The 13,640-nt window shown below is 42.4% G+C and overlaps 1 protein-coding gene across 1 annotated transcript in view; it reads right to left on the bottom strand.

Annotated features, from left to right (window-relative positions):
- LOC308286376 (germinal-center associated nuclear protein-like) overlaps window positions 1–8,577 on the bottom strand; it is a gene marked incomplete at its 3' end in the record, with an annotated part of 60,814 nt that extends 52,237 nt beyond the window's left edge. Inside the window, exons 1-6 of the mRNA XM_080727372.1 lie at window positions 8,446–8,577; window positions 7,585–7,802; window positions 5,278–5,417; window positions 4,688–4,885; window positions 3,349–3,525; window positions 364–455 (exon numbers count right to left, since the gene is read on the bottom strand). Coding sequence (XP_080583498.1) covers window positions 364–455; window positions 3,349–3,525; window positions 4,688–4,885; window positions 5,278–5,417; window positions 7,585–7,802; window positions 8,446–8,546 — 926 coding nt within the window. The 5' untranslated portion in view covers window positions 8,547–8,577. The remainder of the gene's footprint in view (window positions 1–363; window positions 456–3,348; window positions 3,526–4,687; window positions 4,886–5,277; window positions 5,418–7,584; window positions 7,803–8,445) is intronic.
- Between the last annotated feature and the right edge of the window lie 5,063 nt (window positions 8,578–13,640).

Here is a 13,640-nt window from a genome sequence, read left to right as displayed (position 1 = left end):
AAACAACATTTGAGTTACAAAGGTTCGCTTTAAAAGATTTGCACACATTTTCACGACTTTTTCAAAAATAGCAGATCTACAAGCTCGCAGCGCTGCACCGAGCCGCGCTGCGAGATTGTATATACAATGTGTCATCAAGTTGTACTTTACAATACAAACCCCAAAATCAATCCTCCAGTTCTAGGCAACACAGAAGGGGGGAACTTTTTTTTTTATTTCCACACAACTCCTCTAAGGTATATTAATGATATAGTTAAATGTTGAAAATGGGTGGTCTTCCCCTTTAAAGCATTCAATAATCCTAAGCCTAAATGGGTTAAACCTTTTCATTTCATTCATGAAATACTTGTCATTGTCACTGACCTCAGGATATCTCCATCATCAAGTTTGACCAGAATGTTGTACTGGCGGAACTCGGCCTCTTGGGGGCAGTACACGTTGCGTGTGGCCAGGTCCTGGTAAGACAAGATAAGAGCGTGATGCTTTTACTTGAATACAAAATTTGAGTATGAAAATGTCACAATTATTATTATTATTTTTCTTGTTATAATTTTTATCCCACGATTTTGTAACCCATTTTTTCACCCAGTGCCAATTGCCTAAGTAATCCTGTGCTCTGCTCTCCCTCTGCCGTGCCTGGGGAGACAACGGACTGACCTCATGCTTCCTTCTATGCATGAGTAGTCCAAGTTGCTTCTTTTCACCTGACAGTGGGGATTTCCCTGGTTTGGATGTAGCGCCAACCAGTTCCTTTCCCCTCCATCAGGCGCCCTAGTTGGCCAGGGGGAGGCATTATAGAGACCAGGATTACTGCATGTTTTATTGTGAGGGTACCTACCCTAGGAGACACGGGGAGAACATGCAAATCTCCACACAGAATGGCCCTATCCCCAACCCCACCTAGGGTATGGGCACTGATTAACGTGGAGGAGGGAACACGCCCCCAGTGCCCACAGCGCCCCAGCGGGAATCGAACCCAGGACCTTCTAGCTGCGAGGCAACCGATATTATCGTGATAATCAAAATATCCCCAACATCCTGATCCATTATCCTGGGACAAAATGTTTCCCAAAGAATTGCAGATCTACAAGTTACAACACATTGTGAGCTTGTAGATCGGCTATTTCTTGGCAAAGACATTTGATAGAGTGAAAAAAAGACTGTATCAAGTACATATACTTGGGACTTGGGACCCATCTTTTTTCACAGGCTTTTAATTTCATTTAAACGTTTTTTTCTTTCAGCTGTTTTTTTATTTTTTTGTAAATTGTCTATTGTTCCCCATTTTGTTGCTTTTAATTGTTTGTTCCATGAAATGTTTGAAATGTTTTTGTTTTTAACCTGTACAGCACTTTGGTTCAGCTTGACTGTTTGTAAATGTGCTATATCAATAAAGATTGATTGATTGATTGATTGATTGATAGATATATTATAAGTACCTTTTACCAATTATAGAGGGTTTAAATGGTACCAGAAATGCAGCTCGGCAAATAAAAGGTGAATTGATCCCAGTGCATGACGGAGGACGATATCACAATGTATTTTTTTCATCGCGATAGATGATAATATCGCTTGTAGTCCCATCCCTAATGGCTTCCATCAGGTATCTTCTTGTTGTATTGCTCAGCATGTTTCTTCACTATACTATCCATGCATAACAGAAACAAACTTTACAGCAGGGGTCTTCAACGGGGGTTCCGGGACCCCTAGGGGGTCCTCACAGTTACTACAGGGGGGCCGCCAAAATCTTTGGGTGATGAACAATTTGAACCCTCGCATCCCTATTCTGAGGAGAATTTAGCCAAAAATAGCAGATCTAAAAGCTCTCAACGCCTTGCAATGCGAGGCGTTGAGAGCTTTTAGATCTGCTATTTTTGGGCAAATAGGTTTGGTGTAGACTGTCGAGGTTTAAAAAAAAAAAAAAAAAAAAGATCAGACCAAGACCAGAGTGAAAGGTCAAATTGACTAAGTATCAATGTGGTTGCATGTCTGAATGAATAACATATACTGATGACAGTGCTGTCAAACAAGTCGATGGAAATTTGGAACACAATTTTACACAATATATAGTTGGGGTCTGTTAAGGGGTCCTTGGCCTGAAAACGTTGAAGACCCCCGCTTTACAGTATCATTATAAAGATCATCCGACTTCCCACACGCACACTGTCTGATATGAACAATAGGGCCATTACACGTTTAGCACTCCCAAGAATATATTCTACTGATCATCCTCTGTTTCGCTACTTCCACCTCATGCCATCGGGGCGAAGACACAGAAACCTGAAGTGGCACAAGGTTGGGTTTAGCAGGAAACGTGTTCGCTCAGCCATCGCTGCACTAAACAAACTACCTCGCCCCCGTCGCTAGGATGGTTTTCTGTGCATTGTGGGGACCTGATGATCTGTCTAGGTGATGTGTTTGTTTTGTGTTATATGGTTATATATCGTCGTTGTCGGGTGGAAACCTTGAATGTCCAAAACCGTTCGTTTTGTATTTATCATTTAAAAAATTATTTAAACTAGTGAAAACAGCCGATCTATGAGCACAAAACGCCTCGCACAGCGTTTTGTGCTTGTAGATCTGCTGTTTTCACTACTTTTGTGCGACGGCCTTGTCTGATGAAGCAGGGCTTTACTTTGCGAAAAAATGTACAAATTTGAAACTTGGAGATATGAGGTTTCTGCCCGACAGTGACAATATATATGTGTTGTTTTTTATTTTAACAGACTTGTGAAGACAAATTTCCCTTTGTGGACAATAAAGCTCATTATTATTATCATTGCCAGATTCTGCAGGCATTTGGTCACATTCTCACCCAGTACTAGGGCTGTGCAAAAAATATATATATGTATGTACTATGATTTGCATGGTATCGTAACTAGGGATGGGACAATATGAACATTTCATATCACGATTATTATGAGCAAACTTAAGAAATTGTGATTTACGATGTTATCGCGATAATCAAAATATCCCCAACATCCATTATCCTGGAGCGGAACATTGGCCAAAAAATATCCGATCTACAAGCTTGTAGATCGGATATTTTTGGCAAAGAGATTTGGTAGAGAGTGAAATAAAGACTCTATCAAGTACGCATATTATAAGTACGTTTTACCAATAGAGGGTTTAAATGGTACCGGTACCGGATATGGAGCTTGGCAAATAAAAGGTGAATTCCTAATGCATGAAGGAGGACGATTTCACAATAGATTAAATCTCCACAATATGATTATCGCGAGTGTTTTTTATCAAACGATAACGCTTATCGTCCCATCCCTATGTGATACATGTCTTATTGTGACCTCTGTATCATGATAGGTATCACGTACACAAACATGTTCTCACCTGGTACATCTCCTTCAGGCTCTGCAGACATTTGGTCATGTTCTCGTTGTTGATCTTGGTGTCGAACGTCATCAGGCGCTCCTCGCACAGGTGGTGAGCACAGTGCACGTGGAAACGCGTGCACTTCTCGATGAGAGACACGGTGAGCGGGCAGCACAGGTGCTGCTGGGTGATGTCCTGGAGAACACACATACAGATCAGAGACACGGTGAGCGGGCAGCACAGATGCTGCTGGGTGATGTCCTGGAGAATACACATACAGATCAGAGACACGGTGAGCGGGCAGCACAGGTGCTGCTGGGTGATGTCCTGGAGAATATACAGATAGGTCATTGTTTGTCTTTAGAATTAAGTTCTGTTTAGTTTCAGTCACAGGGTTTTGAATTAAATTCCATTTAATTTCAGTCACAGACTTTTGAATTAGATTCAATTTAGGTTCAGTCAGACTTTTCTAATTCAATTCCATTTAGTTTCTTTTTAATTAAATTCCCTTTTTGGATTCAATTACATTTAGTTTCATTAATAGCCTTTTGAATTAAATTAAATTTAGTTTCAGTCAGAATTTGAATTAGTTTTAATCATATTTCAGTAAATCAAAGCTGATTAGGTTTTCTTTCTTCTTTTTTGTTTGCAGTTTAACAGATACAGTGTCCGTGGAGCCCAGTCTTTGATACCAGGCACCGCCAACTCAGTGTATGAGTAGCACGACTTGGGTGTGGCATTTCATCTCCCAGAGGTCTAGCACACTTCAAAACGGGGATAGTTCTGGCTGATTGCGACTGGCAGGTCGCAGTTAGTATGAAAACGTCCAGCTCATGTCTGTGAGTGAGTGAGTCACGCCTCATGTCACACTCACACTCTACTGCTGCTTTGGTCGTGTGCGGACGTGTCTTTGCTTGCTCCTGCTTATGCTTGCCTATGCTTACATTTCTTCTGCTGATATCCATGTTTTATTTTATTTTTTCATTCTGGGAAACTACAAGTGGATCGCTATAAACTTCTCGGACTGCTCTGCCGTTTCAAAATAGCCGATCTACTGCGATGCGTTTTGAGCTTGTAGATCTGCTATTTTTGCTTCTTTTGTATGATATGCCAGAATGACAAAGTAGGACGTAGCAATATGTGGCCCTCTGGAGTGAAGGTGGAAATATAGTGGCCCTCGACATCATCAAAGTTGCCCTCCCCTGCTCTAAGCTCTTCTTAAGGCTGTCCTTAAGCCACGTGTAGAGAATGAATTGGACGCTGCTTTACCCTCCGCCTCCCCCCAGGTAAAGCATAAAGCATGTGCTTTAAATGTGTGTCCGGGGCCAACCAAACTATTACTACTACTACTGCTTACCTTGCGTATCCCGCGGGTGCGGTTCCACACAAAGTCGTACCAGTCTCTGGTGCTCTCTCGGGGCTGGTCCAGGATCTGTGTCACCAGGTAGTCCATGGTCCTGGACAGGACAGGGAGGGGGCGGAGCTCATGGGGGAGAGGCTCCTCCTGGTCCGCAGAGGAGCGGCTGTACTCCTTAATGGCTGCCTGGTGGTCCACCTGGAAACATACATAAACACATACATAAACACATACATAAACACATGGCTGCCTGGTGGTCCACCTGGAAACATACATAAACACATACATAAACACATGGCTGCTTGGTGGTCCACCTGCAAATATACATAAACACATACATAAACACATAGGGAACATACTGTACATCAAGGACATTTAGGCCTAGGATTAATTAATGCTTTAACTATTGGAAAAATAGCGGATATACAAGCTCACAATGCGGCACTTGTATAACTGCTATTTTTGAAAACAGTAACAACAAAGGTGATACACCCTCCCCTACAAATGAAGTAGGGGACAGACATTGAGGACATGCAGTAGGGGACAGACATTGAGGACATGCAGTAGGGGACAGACATTAGGGACATTACCATCTCGGTGTCGGGGAGGACCTCGAAGGCACTGAGCTGGTTGCGTGTTTCCCTCATGTAGCGTTCTTTCTCTGGACACATGTCAGGACACGTCCCCACAAACACCTTGGACATGTCCAGGTCCGTCCTCTTAGGGCGACTTGCACACACACACACACACACACACACACACACACACACACACACACACACACACACCACTTGGTGTCTTAGAGTAGGGCTGTGGACAGAAACACCATCGCAGGTTTGGTTGACAAAAACTCGGGACGGAAAATAACTTGTGGGTCAGCTATAACCAGCCATTGCGACGCCACCAAGGCCTGTCAAAATACATTTTATTGACTAAATCAACTGTAGAATGTGTGTGTGTGTGTGTGTGTGTGTGTGTGTGTGTGTGCGTGCGTGCGTGCGTGCGTGCGTGCGTGCGTGTGTGCGAAGGCTAGGGATGGGACGACAAGCAATATTATCGTTTATCTTGATAAAATATCTCCACGATAATGGAGATTTAATTTATCGTGAAATCGTCCTCCATCATGCATCAATTCACCTTTTATTTGCCGAGCTGCATATAAACATACTTTTTTTCACTCTCTATCAAATCTCTTTGACAAAAAATAGCCGATCTACAAGCTCACAACGCGTCGCAAATGTTCCGTCCCCTGGATAATGGACGTTGGTGATATTCTGATGATATTGTAAATCGCGGTTTCTTTGGTCACAATAATTGTGATATTAAGTTTTCATAGCGGCGTCACCTCTAGGGCTGTCACGATTATGACATTTTACATGACGATTAATTGTCACTCAAATAATTGTGATTGGCGATTTAATTGTGTTTTTGTCTTTGACAATTACATTTCTATTTGGCTTTTAGGCTTTGAAGTTGCACATGGCAGATATGACACATAACCTAAATATAAAAAGAACTCACGGACATATTTGACAACTTTATACTTAAAAAAGAACATTGATAGTGGAAATAGCAGATCTAGAAGCAAAGTGTTTGAAACTATATTAAGATTTCTCAACCAGTGTTGTTTTTGTTGATGAAACGATGACGAATATCATTTCTTTAGCGCACCTTTTTTTCACGACGAAGACGTGACGTTAACAAGCTAAAATGGGGGGCACGGTGACTAACATATTGACGAGACGAATGAGTGTTTTCATTGACGTGACGGAGACGAGACGAACATCTGGTCTATCGGACGTTTTAACATGCATGAAAACTGTAAAATATTATAGTGGCTGAGTAGTGGCCAATCATACGGAACGTTCTAGGGCGCAAATAGCAACAGGCTCTGTGATTGGCTGGGATGTCGGCATGCCTATACGCGTGTTGTTTGTTAATGTCAGAAGTTAGTAGCACACATTACTGCTGAGAATTTATTACGTTTCTATTGGGAAATGAAAGCTAATCATCTGATTGAGGAAAGACCTCCTGTATCTGCCTCATGCAGCAGCATCAACATCAATTAATAGATTCAGTCGTCGGAAAAGAAGCAACGATATGGAATTATTTTACAACCCAGGAAATAATGCAGGCTTACCTACGACGGAGCGCTGCTATATTCCAATCCAACGGACACACAGTCCTTTTAACAAATCATAATCCTTTGCTTTGCTGAGAAGTTGATTTGACAACTGGACCCGGCCATGGTCACTTTCCTACCTCAACGTTTTCTAATTTAATGTTGGCTTGTTTAAGCAAACGTAAATTAATTTGGATTGTTTGTTGTAAAGCATGCCAACTTTTTTTTCACTGGATGCGGAGAACGGTACTATTCCCAAAGGCTACGTTAGTGACGTAGTGGTTGTACTTGTGGAAGAGGTCACTTCCCAATGTATGAATGAATGAACCATTGTAAAGCGCTTTGAGCACTTGGAAAAGCGCTATAAAAATGCAATTCATTATTATAAGCATTTTGTCAAAGACTAAGACTAAATCTAAAATACCTGCCAAAAACAACACTGTTCTCAACATGGAAACGATTATGAGGATTATGCAAACTAATTGCGATTATGTCAAATAATTGCGATTAGACGATTATGTAATAATTGTGACAGCCCTATTGGGGATATTCTGATCCTTGCGGTCTTTTTCATTGTAGGGCCGACACTTTGTTTGCATCCTAGTCTATAGACTAGATAGAATGTAAACAAAGTGTCGGTCTGACAATGGCCAAAATGATTATTTTATCATTATTTTACGCTTTTTGTGGTCATTTTGTTTATGTTTATTTTTTTAAACATTATTTTTATTTTAGCATCCGTTTTTCAAGAAAAATGTTTTCCTAGCGCCGTCACCTTGTCGCAGTATCTTGTCCCTCTGCTCCAGGAGGCGGTACTTCTCTTCGGCGGTCTCGGCCAGCTGGCCAATCAGGGGCAGGATGGAGGAGGGGACGGGGCGCTCGGAGGAGGCGGAGCTGGGAGGCGGGGCCTCCGGGCCTGGCTCCTCCCTCTGCTGCCCTCCGTCACTGTCCATCTGCAGGGCCTTGGCCGCCGCTGGCTTCTTGACCGGAGAGCTGATGTGCACACACACACACACACACACACACACACACACACACACACACACACACACACACACACACACACACACACACACACACACACACACAAACACACACACACACACACACACACACACACACACACACACACACACACACTCTTAGGCCTGAACCTGAACGCAAATCTGTGTCGCCAAAGTTCAAAGGTACAGCAGGAATCGCATCGGTAGACCTAACTCAGCTTCACAGGTCACCTGCGGCGGGTGAAGGTGAATAAAGGCATTTAGGACTAGAATCTTTGTTTTTTTAAAGGGAAAAATTTAACTAAGATTTTCCTACTGAGGGGCCCCTGGAACTATATGGAAATATTTTGAGATGGTGGTCCGTGGCCAAATAAATATCATTTTGGGGGTCCTTGACATGAAAAAGTTTGAGCATCACTGACATAGAAACATGTGTTTTTCAAAAAAACGTAGAAGGGTTTAGAAGACACTTATAGAATCGGTTAAAATATTCAAAGACACACATTTTCAAAATTTTCCAAAAATAGCAGATGAGCTTGTATATCTGCTATTGTTCAATAGTTAAAGCATTCAATAATAATAATACGCAATAATGCGTACCCGGTCTAAATGGCTTAAAGGTCAAAGGTTACCTGCGGGCAAAGGTGCTGCTGACAGGTGGAACTCTAGGTGGCGCCGTGGGTCTCCTGACTGGAGAAGAGGATGAGGAGGAGGAGGAGCTCTGGGCCTTCATCTCCCCTTCCTCCCGCTTGGACGCCGGTCTCTTCCCCTTCTCAGCTGGACCTGGGGGCGGGCCATATGGGAAAATACAATACCAGAAAGACTCCCTAATTGGGAGATAAGCGACCACCACCAGGCCGCAGCGTGATTTTAGGGCAAAATGTGTAGGAGCAGTGTCCAAAAATGTGTTTGAAAGAATGGGCCTGATGGTGGCGCTATATGGGACAGATCCATGTTGATGACATGAGTGTAGACATACTGTGTACTAGGGGATTCACCAAATATTAAAATATTCGAATATTCGAATATCAAAGTCACTATTCAACGTTGTTCACCGAAATCGAATATTCGCTTATGTTTTTTTTTTTATTATTATTGTTTTGTCTTTAAAAATATATATATTTCTTCATGGTTTATAAAGCTTGGCTAGATAGGAATTCATAAGAACCCTGACAAGCACTTGGAATTAGCCAGTAGCTATGCCCCTCCCAAAAAGCTTTTGTCCAATGCTAGCTTAGAATAACTTCCTGCTTGCCAAGGTTTGCCTTGGCAACAGCCTTGGCAAGCTGCCGGTTGCTAAGCTAGCATTGGACAAAAGCTTTTAGGGGAAGGGCATAGCTACTGGCTAATTGTAGGTATTACATTTAACACATGGGAAGCCAAGGTTTCTAACATTTCTAGCTGTTGCTGCTGCCGCCGTTCACTCCCGCTTTATATTTTGAAGAGCCTCGGAAGCTTCGTGCGTGTGCATGTGAGTGTCCACTGAAGATTGAGGAAGATAATCCATTTGTTTACAAACGCTCGCAAAACTAAAATCCAAACCGGGGCCGACCATCGCGGTAAAGTGTCGCCGTGAAAACAATCAGATCTCTGCTTCCCTGGCGTTCTTTGCACCTCATTCATAGATAAAGCCCTTTTTATGTTTCAGCCTAGAATGGAAATCAATGCAGCCTAGTCGCGCCATCTTCTCTCTCTGCGAGCCACGGTGTGATGTATGGACTAGGGTCATTCACAGGGCACACAGCATGCACGCAGCACGCTGTACAGTTAACCCTTTGTTGTCTCGTTGAGGAACGAGACAACTCATTTTGGCAGAGTGACCCCTAGTGGCCTTATCTCGTTACTGAACGAGTTTGGCCCCTTGGGTGTTAATGTGACTCGGTTCCCCAGATAAATATTATGAAAATAGCAGATCTACATGCTCACAACGCCTCGCAACGTGAGGCGTTGTGAGGATGTAGATCGGCTATTTTCACAATGTTCGCCTCTTGCTTACTTGATGTTTGACAGTTTGGCCAGTCCTGTCGAATATTCGACTATTCCAATACTTTGAGGTCAGATAATTCGAATACTAAAAATCACTATTCGTGAATCCCCTACTGTGTACCGATTTGCGTGATTTTAGGGCAAAATCTTTAGGAGTAGTGTCCAAAAATGTGTTTGAAAAAATCGTCCTGATGGTGGCGCTAAATGGGACAGATCCATGTTGATGACATGAGTGTAGAGCAAGTGTGTAGGAGCAGTGTCCAAAAATGTGTTTCGCAAGAATCGGCCTCATGGTGGTGCTGGAAGAGGGCCATGTGAGAATTGATGGGTGGAGGTTGTGCCACTGTTTGGTGTGTGTGCAAAATTTGGCATGGATCGGCACAGATATAAAGAGCTAGATGCCTCGTTCGCCTCTGCAGTTCATTGGAGTGACGTGCAACAGTTGTAGTCCGGACATCCTGGGAAAACTAAGGGAACACTGTCAGTCAAAGTGACTACTGGCCAATCGCAGCGCGACTTTTCCGGGACTTATCCAAGGACTACAATTCAATTCAACAGAGCCAGTTCCGATGTTGCGCGGCTCAGTATAGTTGAAACATAGTCTAACGGAAAGTTGACATGCTATTTCAGTTGGTGATAAAATCATGACATTTGGCACAGATGACTTTCATATGACCCTAATTGATAATCAACCTCTGGCCACACAAAATTCCAACATTTTTCAAGATGGCCGCCAGTCTTCAGAATGGCTGCAACTGGACCTACGTTTTGGACTACATAACTTTGCTGGGGCTGTAAATCTTTGATTCTCAGCTCATTTTGATCTAAGAATAATGTTCTAGAGGTATTTCAATCAAACAAGATAAAAAATTAATTACATTAGGTTTCAATATGTTGGCATATTTTCCAATATGGCAGCAGATACATTACAGAAATGTACAGCTGCTCATAGTTAATCCACATTTGGAGATACAAGCATGAAATTTGGCACAGATCACATTTAGACTACCCTAATCCACCGTTTGTCAGCCTTCTGATTGGTCCCTGAGACTCCCTGACTGGCCAACCAGAAAAAAACATTCACTTTTTGCTATCGGGGGTGGAGTTTGTGCAGTGGAGAATGTTGCTTCAGGCTTTCAAGAACGGTCCGCACTGCGCGACACGGCGTGCGTCTAGTACGGCCGCGCGAGGTGATCGCGATTTCACTCAATATAATGAATAAGCTTCAACAAACTAGTTCACATGGACCTTATCAATGTAACTAAGAGTTACGATTGGGTACATATATTGGGCAGAATTACGAAAGCCAGCCTATTATGTGAGGAGAACTATAATCTGGCTGTCATCTTCCTACCCAAGATGCACTGCGCTTTCTCTTTCTATTTCTATTCTCTCTCTGATCCAGAGGATTAAACTAATTAAAACATATATTTTCGGGGGAAAACTACTGTTTTGCTATGTAATTACTGTACCTTTTTCTTCCCTTTTTATTAATATCACGTAGATGTTTTTTTTTTGGGTACTTTATATAGCTGTAATGAGGCTATGAAAAAAAGAAAAATCCCATCCACTTCCACTATAAAAGAATCTGCAATGGTGATTCTGTCCCACTGGGATTAAACAAATTAAAACATATATTTTCGGGGAAACCCCCTGGTTTGCAATGTAACTACTGTACCTTTGTCTTCCCTTTTTATTAATATCACCTAGATGTTTTTCCTTTGGTACTTTAAATTGCAATAATGAGGCAATGAAAATACCCTCTCCCCCCATTCACTGCCACTATAAAAACAATCTGCCCAGGGTCATCTGTACCACCATAGTATCAGGGCAGAATGGGGCGGGATTTGCAAAGGGGAGAATTGATAATCAACATCTGGCCACACGTAATTCCTCCATTTTCGAGATGGCCACCAGTTTTTATAATGGCTGCATTGCAACTGGGCCTACGCTTTGGACTAGATCACTTTGCTGGTGCTGTAAATCTTTGATTTATGACGGCACATTTTCCAATATGGTTGCCAATAAATTGACATTTACTGCTTATGGTTAATCCACATGAGCTTGTAACACATATTTGTGTAAATTACCACTTCACGGAATCCCCTTATGGCACATTTTAAAGTGATTCTGTAGCTTTAGAATGACCTATAGGTTCAAATAGGTTGACATGTTTTTAAAGGTCACCATACACACACTTAGATCCTATAAAACTTAGCATCTTTTTAAATGTATTTTGTATTGTATTTATTATTTATTTATTTTTGCTTTTTTTATCAGGCAAATCATTATAAACACATTCTCATTTATAATGGTTGCTGGGAAAGTGACAGGCCTGTGTGCTAGCAACTGCAACCACAAAGGGGTGTGTAGATTAGTCCAGACTTAAAGTTTTTGCAGCGTCCAGAAAGTTCCTTTTTACATTGACATCGCGTCAGCTCTTGGCATGATTTGGCCATTGCTGGAAGATCCATCCATTGTGGAAGCCAGGTTCTGTCCCTCTGGTGCTATCCCAAGTGAATTGGACTTGACAAAACAGGACTACATTAGAGTGACAGGCCCCATATATGTCCTGCTTGGAATGCAGATCTCTTGCAGTGTTCTTTCAGAGCAGCATGTAGGTAGAATACAGTCATATGATCGCTGCTTTCTTGCAGACAAGTGCAGCCTTGCCTCATTCACTTCCTTGTAGGAATTACTTCTATCGTACATGAGTACTACAAACTCCTCAATGACTTCTATGTCTTCATCAGTTACTGCAACAGGTGTTGAACCTAATTTGGTGAAGACCCGGGATATCTTCTGAAACACGTTCCATGTCTGCCATGCTGACCGTCCATGGAAGGACGAAACTGTATTGCATTCGCTGAATGCATGAAAGAACCTGATGAATTTGATCCCATAGCGAGTTAGTAGTTACCTACCCCTCACGCGAGGGAAATTCAGCCCAACCCAGCTGATTTGCTGCCCACAAGGAGCGTGTGAGCAATTAGGGGTTAAGAGTCTTGCTCAGGGACACAGATCGACATTGCTGGCCTGGCCTGGAATCGAACCTGGGGCTCTGGTTCCCCAGGCGGGCTCACTAACCATTCAGCTATGGCTGAAACTGCTTTGACAATGAACGTCAGTATCTGAGCTTCAGATGATGGCAGCTGACACATGATTCGCAGCATAGGCTGCATAAAGGAACATCCTTGTGTCAGCTTCCTTGTAAGTGAAATTAGAAAATGTATTCACTAATAGCTAACATCGAACCCCATGCGACTAGTGTGCTATAGTGTCAACCAGTGTGCCCTGGTCAATTAGGCTGGGCATCGATTTTGAAAACTGGTGGCCATCTTGAAAATTATGGAATTTTGTGTGGCCAGAGGTTGGTTATCAATTAGAGTAGTATAAAGGTCAGCTGTGCCAAATTTCATGGATGTATCACCAACTGTGGATTAACTATGAGCAGATGTACATTTATGCAATGTATCGGCAGCCATATTGGAAAATATGCCGCCATATTGGAACCTATATTATTTCTGAACTTGCCTGGTTATAATACCTCCAGAACATATTCTCTTATATATCAAAAGGATAGGGAAATCAAAGATTTACACCACAAACAAAGTGATATTGTCCAAAACGTAGGTCCAGTTGCAGCAAACTGTCTGGCCATCTTGGCAAATGTTAAAATTTTGCATGGCCAGAGGTTGATTATCAATTGGGGTAGTATAAACGTGATCTGTGCCAGATTTCATGGTTGTATCACCAACTGTGGATTAACTATGAGCAGATGTACATTTATGCAATGTATCGGCAGCCATATTGGAAAATATGCCGCCATATTGGAACCTAA

The sequence above is a fragment of the Nannobrachium achirus genome, assembly GCF_963921795.1.
Source record: "Nannobrachium achirus genome assembly, chromosome: 6".
NCBI classification, from domain to species: Eukaryota; Metazoa; Chordata; class Actinopteri; order Myctophiformes; family Myctophidae; genus Nannobrachium; species Nannobrachium achirus.
The sequence above is the reverse complement of the archived record's forward strand: the minus strand, read 5'-3'. Positions and strand labels throughout refer to the sequence as shown.